The sequence below is a fragment of the Cyprinus carpio genome, chromosome A10 (genome assembly GCF_018340385.1).
Source record: "Cyprinus carpio isolate SPL01 chromosome A10, ASM1834038v1, whole genome shotgun sequence".
NCBI lineage: Eukaryota > Metazoa > Chordata > Actinopteri > Cypriniformes > Cyprinidae > Cyprinus > Cyprinus carpio.
Genome location: NC_056581.1, coordinates 16,407,471 through 16,419,545, shown reverse-complemented (window position 1 = coordinate 16,419,545; position 12,075 = coordinate 16,407,471). Strand labels below are relative to the sequence as shown.

Below are 12,075 nucleotides of genomic sequence, written 5' to 3'. Positions count from 1 at the left end.
GAGTGAGAGGGCAGCTGCTTTTGGTACTTTGGTCATTCGGAGAATCGGAGCGTATGGATTACAAGGTGGCGGTAACGCTCGGCCCAGCGGTAGGCAGTCCGGCTGCCCTAAGGGAGGTCAGGGGTTAAATGGTTCGTGTCAGAGGGGCCGAAACCCATAATTGAAAATAGACCTTGTCCTCGTTTAGTTCATAAAACCAGTAGAGTGGTTAAGGGCACAGGGCCTGACATATGAACTCCACTGGGCACAAGGTCATGGGCTAAAGATATTTATAGACATGTTGCATCTCCATCAATCAAAAATTTTCTTTGCTGCAGTTTATATACTCTGACTGAAGACACACAATTCATTATCAACTTACCTTCCTGGAAATGTAAGATTTTCCATTTTAAAATTATCCATGGATAACGTATCCCATTTTGTAATTTATATTGTCAAAACGCTGTGCTGATTATGATTTTCTGCTCTTTTCATTTGGTCTTGTGTTGGTTTTAGTTGTGCTGACATTGCTTGGAAAAGATGAATGTTAATCGTCTGTTCCCTGGCTGAAATATTATTAGGAAGACGTTCTTTCAGGTCTCTTTAGTCGAACCTGCTGGGCTCTATTTGGGCCCTTTGAAAGAGGAAAATAAAGAGAAATCTGAGGCAGGAATACGAAGCATAGAGTCCCTTCTGCTGGCCAACTGTGCTGTCGGTGGGATGCTTGTAATCTCTATTGTGCCTCGTCACAGGACAATTAAATCACTCCACCGGAGTCCTGTAGAGCTGTAAGGCTGCTAACGCAGGGCCTGTGGGTTTGAACGCGGAGAAATATCGTGATTACTGAATGTAAAATAAGGTCATAGAAGTGTGTTAATATATGCGTTTGTTTGTCTACAGCTAACAATGTTAAACCAGACCAGTCATGGTAAACCACCTAGACGAAAAATAGCCCTTTTTCGTATAGTTGCGGTGTGTATCACTACGCAGCGCTAATAGATGTGTAAACGTTAATGTCCAGAACTATATCTTCTAGCGGAAGGATTGTACAATTTGCGTTTTTTAAAATTTGCTTGTGTTTTATATTTCAATTAAGTGATTATATTCTATAGTGACCGTTTTATAAAATAATTAACGGCACAGCTTTGAGTTCCTTGTAAGACACAGAGGACTTATTTTCGACAACAATTGATTCGGTGAATGAAGTACAATAATGCCATCTAGAGGTAAAATTTTGAACTTTATTATTATTATAAATGTTTATTTTTTTGTTAAATTTATTTTTGAAAGTCTGACTTTTTACAGAAAATCAGAGGCTGATTTTTATTTTTATTTTTAAAGCTTGAGACTATCATTGATTGATTTCAGAACACATTGATTTCATTTTTCATGCATCTAGGTTTTTACCATTGACGTTGTGTATTATGCCTATTGTTTTAAAATCTGTTGATATTTTAAAAGATGTACTTTAATCTGAATATTCAGAGATTTATTCATGTGAGGCAAGATCACCAACTTATATACAACATATTAAAAGGACACAGAATAAACACCAAAATCAAGAAATGGTAAGAAATTCATAAATAAAATTGACAAATGACAAAATTCCTTTGATTTATTTGCATATATATTAGAAAACATAATCAGTGTATTTTTTTTTTACAAGAACACATTAAATGAGTGCATGCATACCTGATAGTGTAATTTCACTCCCATCTTTATGCATATTGTCAGGAAATCTTTTTAGAAAAAATCAATTCTGTGATTCCAAGTATGAAAATAGTTTTGATACAAAATACCTTCTTTTGCACTTCTTGGTAGTTCCTATATCGGACAGATATATAAAATCAGATATAAAGAATGTTTTCTCTTGATCAGTGTAAATTCATAAACTATATTTGGTCTTTTTAGGCATGTTTTTCGCAGCTTCTGTTAGTTTACATGTTTTTTTTTCCTTCTCCACTTGTGAAGCAACAGTAAAATGTGGTTTTAGTTTGTTTTCAGAGAAGAAACTGTAATAGTGTTTGACTTTGCAGAACGCAAACAGTCGTTATGAACCTGGACATCATCACTTCTGTCACCTGGAAAACATCACTGTTCTTTTTATGACAACGGTGGAACGTTTCTCTTCATATTTTTTCTCTTTATGAAAACACATCCTGTAAATAAGGGAGTGCAGATAAACATTCACTCACTGCCTTTATCTGTCTAATGCAACGTCTATGATTAAAATTGGTTCATAATGTCACAAAACAGACATGTAAAAGCTTTTAAAGTGTGTAGCAGAGTGAAATCCTGCAGTCTATCGGCTGCTGTTGGTCACTGCATAATGAGTTTGGGTTTGCTGCAGAAGTTCAGTGACTGCCAAGAGTTTTTTCAAGATGTGCTGTGAGAGAAACAGAACAATTTCACACAACATGAGACTATAAATACTGGTTATCATCATAAAACATTTCAGAAGTTAAAATGGTACCTGCTGCGCGCCCCTCTCATTACTGAGTATCCTCAGCTCATCTAAGTGTGTGACACAGAGCTGGTGTAGGGCAGCGAGGTCACGGGCCAGGTCAGTGTTAAAGTGCTCTGTGGGTTCAGGCAGCTCTGGGACGTTCTGAAAAGAGCAAATGTATGGAAACAGTAAAGACACACTAAATATATGGCACAAGGCACATGAATATGACTTGGTTGTGGTTGAGTCTTTCCATGTTGATAAATGTGGACCCTGGAGCAATTGTGCCCCCTGGAGGACATCAAATTTATTTCTTACAAGACTGAGTTACACTGTAAAAAAAAAAAAAAAAATATATATATATATAGTGTATATATATATATATATATATATATATATATATATATATATATATATATATTATTTTTTTAAGTTGTAAATGAAATAAAAATATTCAAAACAAGAAAATATAATTTCAGTCTTTGTACTTCAAAAATTTATTTTTTAATTAAATGTGTTACTTGATGTTTCTTTAATTATTTGCACAATTTAATAGCAAAATTGTTTCCATGTAAATCCAACACCACATTTTTTTCAGCAAGATTTGCAATAAACGAGGCGTTTCAGAGAAGCTGACAAACCCCAAGTTCGTCCAAAAATTTGATCATTCTGTGTTTGTTGCTCTTGATGAATGGATTTACTCCTTCCATGTACGGCTCCTGAGATGGGACAAAATTAAGTATTTGATAAAAGAAACAATTATGGAACACGGAAAGTCTATAAAATCTATTAAAATCCATTTCAAGTGTTTGTTTTACTTTGGCACCAAATTCCACCAGGTTGGCCAGATTCTGGACCGCTTTGGCCACTAATGTGAGTGTCCGGGATGCGATAGGGGAAGGTGGGTCTGCAGAGATAGAATGTCATTTTTTTTTATGTTCGTTCATTTACAACTTGCCAAAAATGTTCAGATGTTTCTTTAAAAAAAAAAAAAAAAAAAAAAAAAAAAACAATTTTAAAACTTCAATTAGCTCACTTTTTTTTTTTCATCTGCACTCACCAGCAATGATGTTAAAAATTCTTGGGTTGACAATAGCTGGACAGATCAATCTGAGGAAGACAAATCCACTGGAAGAGACATGAAAAAAAACAACATAAAAACATTAATATTTTATAATATGTAAGTATTAATTATTATTATAATAATACTACATTATATACTTGTTGAAATAGTATTTAATGAAATGAACAATTTTAATTATTTTTTAATTTTAATTATTTATTTATTTACTTTTATTTAAATGATATTTAATTCTAAAAAAAGTCCAAAATGTCCTGCAATAAAACAGAAATTTCCATACCTTACAACTCTAGTTCTCATGGTTGTGTTTCTGGGCCACTTCTGCTGTACAGCTTTCTGTAAACACCCATAAATGAACCTGAGAGTCCTGCAAAAAATGGTCAAAATTGTATTTTCTCACATTATACCACTGTTCTGATTTATTGGCAGTAGTCCTTAAGTCATGTCAGTGACTCACGGAGGGAGGATTTCAGCAGCCATGAATATTTTCTCCACCAGCTCGGACACAATGATCAGGAGATGAGCGAGATTTACACTCACATCCTCATTCTTCTCCAGTTTAGAGGGATTGAGCTAATTTACAGTGAAAACAAAGTATGTTTACCAGGCATAAAAATGATAGTGAACATTCCCAAATGATGAGAGATGATGGTAATATTTAATTAAATACAATTTATTATAATATGTGACCCTGGACCATAAAACCAGTCTTTTTGTGTCAATTTTTTGAAATTTTTACCTCACAGGACTGTCTAGACTCCATGATCTTGAGGATGGTGTCTTTAAGAGCATGGTGAACAAACGGAGTGGCTGTGGCCTTCATGTACTGCTCCATCAGAGTACTGGCCAGAGTGGTGGCGCGAAAAAGAGTCGTAGCTTCATCTGGAAAAACAAGCAACTCTGTGAATAATTCTAACAAATTCAGCATTGCAGCATAAGAGGAATAAAAGAAGTACCTTCAGCGCTGATCTCACGGTCATTGAGCTCTCGGAGCAGCTGGGCCTCCAGGTTCTCGTGTCTGAATATCCTGAGCAGAACGCTGGCCAGGAGAGTACGGTCCTGTCCACACACGTGGGCCAAAGCACTGATCACATGCAACTCCTTCAGAAGAACCAGCTGTAAAGGATCAAATAATACATGCTGGAATGAGTTACCAGTTCTAATGTAAACTAATTACTAATAATTTTTGTTTCTACCAGGGTTATTACTGTTAACTAAAACTATTAAAAACTTTTTTGTTAATTGAAATACAGCTGAAATTAAATGAAAAGAAAAACTTAAACTAAAATTTGAAATGTTACCTTGACAGCTAACAGAAATAAGTTAAAGTTAAAGCACTAAAATTACTAGCTGGAAATAAATAAAAACTTAAACTAAACTAAAACTAAAGCTGAAATATAAGGAAATTAACATAAAAAAAATGACAAAAGCACAACAAAATTACTGAAAATATTACTAAAATTCAAATGCAGTCTGAACATATAAAAATAAAATTCTAAAAATGTTAAAATACCATAAAAATATATAAAATAATAAAATGGTCTCAACTGCCAAAAATATTTCTCACTGGTCATTACTTTGTATTTTCAGAATTCTTAAAATTTCTATGAATTCTGAGTTTACATCTTGCAAGTGTGACATTTTTTTTTTGTTTACACCACACAATAGAAAAATAAAAAAGGTAATTGTGGCAAGGTAATTACACATGACATTTTTTCCTCACATATTCAAGTGTATGTTTCGCAATGATGTTAACTTGCAGTTCTGGGTTTATACAGTATCTTGCAAGTAGTACGTTTTTATTTATTTATTTACTTATTTTTGTTAGAATTGTGAGAGAAAAGACAGAATTGTCCTTTCTTTTTTATTCCATGGCAGAAACAGGCTTCCATAATAATGTGACATATTTCTAAGGGAAATTCTGTGGGAAATTATATAGTGCGTTACTTGACTTCAGGATATAACTGGATGAATGATACCTTAAATCATGTTCCCTTTTTTTTTTTTAGATAGAAGTGTGCTAAAGCTTTTCTAAGTGATCGACTTTTAACTGGCTTTTAAATGCTGGACATTAAAATGGAAAAAAAAAAAAAACCTTCAACTTGCACTGAATAATCAATAATATCTCAATATGCTGAATTTTTGTTGCAACATTGCATTAATTCCTCAGTTCCTTGTATCAGCATTTTTTCAGGGGTCAGACTAATGTTTTTATATTGTGACTGAAATGCGATATATTGTCATTATTAGGCCAGTTACTAGGGTTTAGTTAAATGTTGACCCTTTTTATATATCAGCTGATGTGTGTTCCCAATGAAATCCCACCTCTTTTAACTCATTGTACACCTCCACGGGCATGATCTTCTCTACAGAGTAGCGGACTCTCAGGCGGAGTGAACTGGGTGCCATGTTCTTCAGAGGCACGTGGGAACTCAGGGGAAACCACTCGTCAATCATCTGACCCCTTTGTAGCCGACACAGAGGGCAGCACATGAACACTGCGGGAGAAGAGCGCATGTCATTCCTCATACAAAAACAGCTTTGAAAGTCTGAGCATGAAGTAATAAGAAGGAACTTACAAATATCATTCTCTTTGCTTTTTTTCGTCTTGTTGCTCAGGCTGATCTCAAACCTGTTGATTTCGCTGGACAAGTCACTGCAGGAATTTTTGGAAACATTAATAAAAACTTTCAGTTTTATACAATTAATATCAATATCTGAGGAGGCGGCTTACTCGAAAATAAACTCCTCTGTCCACACAGGGTTCTGGCCCTCCCGCGGATGGGTCTTTGCTACTTGAATGCTGTTCAGGTAAATGTTGCAGTAGCCATTTGTGAAATGTTTACTGGGAAGTTTGTGAGCCTCCTCAACATTGAGAAATAAACTGCTGACCTGTAAAGACACATGTGAGTAACACTGCTGTAATTCATATGACATGAGACAACAGGAAGTAACTGAGCGTTTACCTGACGCAGGCGTTTGTTTGAGCAGGGCTGGCTGGGTTTCCTAAGGTTATTACAAAAGTTTTGCAGACATTTCATCCAGTCCTATGCAGTTGAAGGGTGTAAGAAGTGAGCATGAATAAATTGAACAGAATTATATTCACAGTGTTCTACAGTGCAACCAAAACCATTTTTCCATCCTCACTGCTGCAAAATGACAATATTACAGCCAAACAGATTATTTATAAATCTAATTCTAATATATATGCACTTCTGTTCAAAGGTTTGGGTTTCAGTAAGATATTTGAATATTTTTCAAAGTTGTCTCTTGCTCACCATGGCTGCATTTATTTGATAAAAATACCGTAATAAAAGTAATATTATGAAATATTCATACAATTCAAAAGAACTGCTTTCTATGTTAATATATTTCAAAATATAATTTATTCCTATGATGACAAAGCTAAATTTTTCAGTGTCTTCATTGTCACATGATCCTTCAGAAATCATTCTGATATGCTGATTTGCTGCTCAAGAACATTTCATATTTTCATCAATGCTGAAAACAGTTGTGCTAATTATTACATTTTTATGATTGTTTGATGAAAATAAAGGTCAAAAGAGCACTTGTATGAAATATCATTTAACATTCGGACAGTGTTACGCTGAAGAAAGTGCATTAGCCAGCATTGCTAATGAAGGCACCGGTACCTGAGCTTGTTCCGGGGTCTCTCCAGCAAAGTAAAAGATACACTGCTCCTCGCTAAAGTGCTGTACAACTATCTGGAAACAGTTTGGCCTGCAGAAAAACCAAAAAATACCTACATTTATTTTAATCAAACCTAAAGTTGAACTATTATCAGTGCATAACACAGCGAGAAACAAACCTGCCAAACATGCTGTCATGGACCTCGTACACAGAACACACACTCAAGTCGATTAAACCCTTTGGTTTAGTTGCTCGTTTCTCACTCTCAAAGTAGATCAGCTGGGAATCATTCCCTTCAAGGATGAAATACAGATTTTTCCATCTTTTTCCTTTTCCTATAAGAGCCACAAGACAAAATATCTTAGTAAAATGATTTTGATAATGCCTTCAATGGAAAATGACGCTGAAATGTTATCAATACCTTTATTGAACAGGACATATCCTTTCTTCACAATGTTTTTATAGAAAGCATCCTTGGTCTTTCTACGGATGGTGTTGTAGATTTCTTTGCCTTCGACGGTGTCAGTAAGCACCTGCTCCTGGTGCTGATGAAATCACACATTTCAAATCATTTCACACAATAACATCAATAAAAATGAATCAGTTTTCAACAAGTGGCTGTTACACATACTTGGACGGATAGAGCATATTTGAGGTTGTGGCCCTCAACTATCTGTTCCTTTCTGTAATGTTCAATGATGTCATCAATACTGTATAAACAAAAACAAACAAATACAGGCAATATGTCATGGAACTCATTTTTATACATTCCAAAAGCCATAAAATGCTCACATATCGCATTTACCTGTTGTAGTAACGGCCTCCCATCATAAACTGGTTGCTGGGTGTGGGGCTGATTTTGAAGCGTCGGATGATCTCAGTGGAGCGGAAGTACAGCGAATAGTCCCCAGGTGTGCTGTCAGATGGGCGCACTAAAAAACTGCACACCTGGCCAACTGGGGAGAGCGATTACAGGAGTTAAGCAGGTGTAACCTTGTTGTGATTAATTCCTTTAAAAAAAAAAAATTCTGACTGACCTGTCTTCAGCAGGTCGTAAGCCTCTTTCTTGTTGATCTTGCCATGAAACCACCTGAAACAGACAGAGGATGTTGAGCAGATCATAAGAGATGTGGCATGAATATAATCACATATTTCTATTAAGTTTATGCAGTATATAGTTTGTACTACTACTGGAAACTAACACCAAATGATCAAACTCACGCTTTCCCCTCATGTGGGTCTTCTTCACGCCCCTGTGAATGTGATAATATAGGACACCCTGTCATAATACTGTACACATCCACTCCAGTCTAAACAGTGTTTCTACTCACCACTTCCTTCACCAGGTCTTGGACTATAAGACCCTGCTCATCTGTTCGGACATTTGTCACCCACAGCCAGCCGTCCTCCAGTTCATTATGAACTATAAATGTATCGCCTTTGAAGAAACTGTGAGCAAAAGAAGTCTAATTAAGTCAACTTTCTGAATATACATTAAAATCGTATTTATTCCTGTGACGACAAAGCTGAATTTTCAGCATCATTACTTCAGTCTTCAATGTCACCTTCAGAAATCATTCTAATACTCTGAAGATTCTTATTATCAATAGAAAAAAACAACAACAGCTGTGCTGCTTAATATTTTTGTGGAAACCATGATACTTTGTTTTTCAGGATTATTTTATGAATAGAAAGTTCAAAAGAACAGCATTCATTTGAAACATATACCTTTTATAATGTTGTAAATGTCTATACTGTCACTTTTGATCAACATAAAGTGTCCTTACTGATTAAAAGTAATAATTTCTTAAAAATTTTTACTGACCCCAAACTTAAAACACATTAGCGTGTATATATTTGAAAATCAAAAATCAAAATCAAATGACCTGATCTCATCAGTTTCAGGCACTTTGGTGTATGGGAGAATTGCTCGTACCCTCCTTCGGTCTTCAACAGGTTACAAAACAAAACATTGTTTTTTTTATATATTGTGAAAATCACAGTCCATTTTTCTGTTAATAAATAATACCAAATATTTTCATTGTATGTCTACCTCTGGAGGGGCGACTGGTGATATCAACTTCTCTCCTTTCAGCAGACAGGACATGTAACTGTAATAACCAATCAGATCCGACAGAGAGGAGAAACGACGGCCTCCAATGTAGTAGTCTCCACACATGGCGATGATCCTGCAAACATTCATTACTCAGGTCCATTATCTAGGCACAAAACCTTTTAGGTTAAAATGAAAGCAAATAAAGATTTCTGAAGCTGCGGAGAAAGTTAACAGATAAACAAACACCTGAAATGGTTGACTGAGTTGGTCATGCTAAGGAAAGACAACACAAATGAGCCAGGTCGGCGGTCACTCTCCCTGATAAGGTAGCTGCCAGCCGTCCTGGCCTGAAGCAAACGCTCCTCTGCGATCATCCGGTCCAGCTTCCCATGATACCACCTGTAGAGTTACAAACACTATTATGTACTCGCCAAATGATCTTTTACTATTTTCATCACAGGTCAAAGTAAAAGTAATAGTTTACCCAAAAATGAACCTCAGACCATCTGAGATGTAGATGAGTTTGTTTCATCTGAACAGATTTGGAGAAATTTTATTGCATCACTCGCTCACCAATGGATCCTCTGCAGTGAATGGGTGCCGTCAGAATGAGAGTCCAAACAGCTGCTAAAAACATCAAATACAATTCACAAGTATTCCACACACTCCAGTTCATTAAACTTCTTATGAAAAGCTGTGCGTTTGTGAGAAACAAATCCATCAAGATGTTTTTTAACTTCGAACCATTGTTTCTATTGCTTTTAATAATGAAAAAGTAATCTTGTCGCAATCATGAGAGATTTATGCACAGATCAAGCACCGTTTACAAGTGGAAACAATCCTAAATAGTTTTAAACAATTATTTGGCAGTGGATTTTGATGCGAGATGACAACAGAGGATGGACTTTTGGAGGAAGCGTTATTATGGATTATGGACTTTTATTTAGGAAAGAAGCAACAGTTAAAAATGTAAAACAGCTTAATGATGGATTTGTTTCTTACAAACACTCAGCTTTTCACTTCACGAGACATTAACTGATGGACTGGAGTGGTGTGGATTACTTGTGGATTATTGTGATGTTTTTATCAGCTGTTTGGACTCTCATTCTGACGGCACCCATTAACTGCAGAGGATCCATTGGTGAGCAAGTGATGTAATGATGTAACTTCTCCAAATCTGTTCCAATTAACTCATTCATATCTTAAATGGCCTGAGGGTGAACTAATTTTCAGCCTTTTTTTTTTTTTTTTGTGGGTGAACTATCTCTTTAAACACTCATGGGATGCAAAATGTCATTTACACTGACTCACTGATTAGGAGGCGGCGCAGTGAGGCTTAAAAAAACTTCCTCATCCTCCCCGATTTCCGGCACTTCCAGAGCATCGCCTTCTTCAATGATGCCCAGAGGAAGAATCGAAGGGGCTGCCAGGCAAACCTCGGGACTCAGCGATGCAGATGGTCTCCGACCAATAGCACCTTCAATTGGAGGATCTGACATCCCCCTCCCAACTCCTGAAAAAGACCCTAATATAACATGTCCAACACCAATACCACCTCCCTTTGAGGCCAACATTACTGTTCCAGATCTCGGATCCTTCCCAAATACAGAATATGTAGCCCCAGGCTGTTTAGGTGGTAAAACCATGGTATGGACGGACAAAGCTGAGCATAGGTCTGAGATCTGTATCCCCTGACCACAACGGGCTGGTAAATGAGTGGTGCTGTCTCCTCCTGCCCCAGCCATCCGGGTCACCACTGAAAAGGGATCAGGCTCCTCACCACCACCCTGGGTTGCCATCATTGTCACCCTGGGAAGCTGCCAATGAAAGCTGACAAAGTTCAGGAGGGTTTCCCCTCCTGAAACTCACAACTGCACCTTTATTCCCTTTTAGGGGAGTTTTCTCTTAATTCAGTGCGGTGGTTTGGGTCTAATACAAGACAGATAGCTTCAGGCCTTCACTGTTTGATTTTCTCCTAATCTGAAAATAAGGAAGGACACAGTTAGAAAAACTCAAATACTGTAATATGCCTTAGAAATACCATTGTTTACACATGATGTTAGCGCATTTTTTGCCTTTGTGATCACAACACGATCTTATTTAACTGGGAATAAACATCGAATCTATTATGAGGAGCTACATTTTCAGCTAGAATAAGACTAAACAAAAACAGCATAAAATTAAATCTGCATACGAATGACGGTTATGTGCGTTAGCTCGTTAGCTTAGTATGGTTCTGGCCAGGTTTGACACCACAGAAGTCCAGCGTTTGAGGTTAGTTGAGCTCTTAGGCTTATTTACAGTGAGGTATGAGTGTTAAAAAGTGGGGAAGAGAAGTTAAAGACGATGTTAAGGAAGTTTTGCGTTACTTTTGTTTCACTCACTTTGGCTAGTTTCATGTTGAGAGTTGTGTTGTGAAGTCTCGCGCACTGAGCCTTTGCGCCCCTCAAACACTCCCACCTCGCGTGAACCCGCCCGCCCCGCTCCCGACTGCCGTAAGGCGCGTGCCCGTGCCTTGCCACCCTTCACAAAATCTACCCTGGTAACAAGTTTCTCCCAAAATACCATAGTCACCTAAAGTTATTTTTGCTACATAATATGGATATGGTGTTTTCATCTATTTTTTTTTAATTTACATTTAATTTACTTACTGAGGTAACAATAAAAATATGAAACTTTTATGTTTTCTATGTTATTTATTTTCCAGAAACAATTTTCTCGCTTTTAAAATAAGTTTATAGCCTACGTTTTTAATCATTAAAAATGACACGGATAATCAGAATAGCAGTTTTACTTAGTATGGCTATTATAAGCATTTTATGCGAAATACCACAGCATTACTGAGGTAAAAATAACAATAGA

General features: G+C 36.5%; 1 protein-coding gene across 1 annotated transcript; it reads right to left on the bottom strand.

The window, feature by feature from the left end:
- Positions 1 to 1,576: 1,576 nt before the first annotated feature.
- Positions 1,577 to 11,724, bottom strand: rasa1b (RAS p21 protein activator (GTPase activating protein) 1b). The gene is made up of 26 exons (XM_042765439.1): positions 11,598 to 11,724; positions 10,525 to 11,193; positions 9,460 to 9,612; positions 9,211 to 9,346; positions 9,044 to 9,114; positions 8,489 to 8,606; positions 8,379 to 8,410; positions 8,195 to 8,247; positions 7,963 to 8,113; positions 7,789 to 7,867; positions 7,579 to 7,702; positions 7,336 to 7,492; positions 7,160 to 7,247; positions 6,473 to 6,553; positions 6,241 to 6,398; positions 6,086 to 6,162; positions 5,832 to 6,004; positions 4,463 to 4,622; positions 4,246 to 4,388; positions 3,964 to 4,079; positions 3,787 to 3,873; positions 3,486 to 3,553; positions 3,244 to 3,332; positions 3,067 to 3,144; positions 2,453 to 2,587; positions 1,577 to 2,365 (listed from the first exon to the last, which is right to left on the bottom strand). Exons 2-26 carry the CDS (start codon positions 11,013 to 11,015, stop codon positions 2,282 to 2,284), a joined length of 3,102 nt encoding a protein of 1,033 aa, XP_042621373.1. The 5' UTR covers positions 11,016 to 11,193; positions 11,598 to 11,724; the 3' UTR covers positions 1,577 to 2,281.
- Positions 11,725 to 12,075: the final 351 nt, after the last annotated feature.